General features: G+C 35.7%; 1 protein-coding gene across 1 annotated transcript in view; it reads left to right on the forward strand.

Annotated features, from left to right (window-relative positions):
* The window catches only part of LOC107731789 (V-type proton ATPase 116 kDa subunit a), a 14245-nt gene that overhangs the window by 6490 nt on the left and 6138 nt on the right, over positions 1-1617 (forward strand). Inside the window, exons 11-13 of the mRNA XM_016542960.1 lie at positions 576-709; positions 843-1003; positions 1087-1180. Coding sequence (XP_016398446.1) covers positions 576-709; positions 843-1003; positions 1087-1180 — 389 coding nt within the window. The remainder of the gene's footprint in view (positions 1-575; positions 710-842; positions 1004-1086; positions 1181-1617) is intronic.

A 1617-nucleotide genomic window follows, 5' to 3' on the forward strand; every position in this document is an offset into this window, starting at 1 on the left:
TTTTCTAACGATATAAATCTTTGCTATCACTCAATTTAACACATCCTTGCTGAATAAAAGTTTTAATTTCTTTCAAAAAAAGAAAGAATAAAAATTTACTGACCCCAAACTTTTGAACTGTAGTGTATATTGTTAGAAAAGATTTCTATTTTAAATAAATGCTCTTCTTTTTAACTTTTTATTCATCAAAGAATCCTGAAAAAAAGTATCACAGGTTCCAAAAAAATATGAAGCAGCACAACAATTTCCAGCACTGATAATAAATCAGCATATTAGAATGATTTCTGAAGGATCATGTGACACTGAAGACTGGAGTAATGATGCTGAAATTCAGCTTTGATCACAGGAATACATTATATTTGAATGTATATTAAAATAGAAAAACATTATTTTACATCATAATAATATTTCCAATATTACATTTTTTCCTGTATTTTTGATCAAATAAATGCAGCCTTGATGAGCATAAGAAACTCCTGTAAAAAACATTAAAAATCGTTCTGATCCCAAACTTTTGACCGGTAGTGTATATATGTGTATGTATTATAATTTACTTGCTCCGTTTATTTTCTCAGCTCCATACACTATTGTAACCTTTCCTTTCCTGTTTGCGGTGATGTTTGGAGATTGTGGTCATGGACTGGTGATGACGCTGTTTGCAGTCTGGGTCATTTCACAAGCTGAATCTTTACGAAAGTGGAAAAATGAGGTATTGAATGGCATTAAAGGTGCTCTGAGCTCTTGTTTGCATAATTTGACAATTTTTTAAAACTCTGATTAGTGTCTTTTAGAGTCTTTTTACTTATTATTTTCACTAGTCATAATTGTCTTTCTCCTCCCAGCTGACAGATGTCGTGATCGGGGGACGCTATATTATCCTGCTCATGGGAATGTTCTCCATATACACTGGCCTGATTTACAACGACTGCTTCTCCAAGTCCTTCAACATCTTCGGCTCTTCCTGGTGTGTTCGGCCCATGTTTCATGCTCACGGGCCTTGGCAGTACGTATGCTGGAGACCTGCAGACTTTAAAGTAGTCGCTTGCTCTTTTCCTTTCTGATATATATATTTTTTCTTTATCTCAGAAATGAAACGCTGCATGAGTATCACCATCTTCAGCTGAACCCATTTGTGCCTGGAGTTTATTCTGGAGACCCGTATGTGTTTGGAATTGACCCGGTCAGTGCCTGTAAAATCTTGTTTCTACAGAATTTCTTTCCCTGGACAGTTTTAGGTTATGCATACGTTTAAGTTTAACATTTTGTTGTTTTTCTTACATCATGTGATCTTGGATTGTGTTTACAATGATTTGAGAGTTTGAACGGGAGTTTGGTTGTCTTACTGTGTTTTATTCACTAGGTGGCAGGATTTAGCTGTTCTGATGCTGTGCATTAAAGGGATAGTTCACCCAAAAATGAAAATGTGATGTTTATCTGCTTACCCCCAGGGCATCCAAGATGTAGGTGATTTGTTTCTTCAGTAGAACACAAACGAAGATTTTTAAGTCAAACCATTGCAGTCTGTCAGTCATATAATGCAAGTGGATGGGAATCACGGATTTGAGAGTCAAAAAAACATACACAAACAAAACCAAATGAAACCCTGCGGCTCGTGAC

This window comes from Sinocyclocheilus rhinocerous, unplaced genomic scaffold (assembly GCF_001515625.1).
Source record: "Sinocyclocheilus rhinocerous isolate Xijiao unplaced genomic scaffold, SAMN03320098_v1.1 scaffold1721, whole genome shotgun sequence".
Taxonomy (NCBI): domain Eukaryota; kingdom Metazoa; phylum Chordata; class Actinopteri; order Cypriniformes; family Cyprinidae; genus Sinocyclocheilus; species Sinocyclocheilus rhinocerous.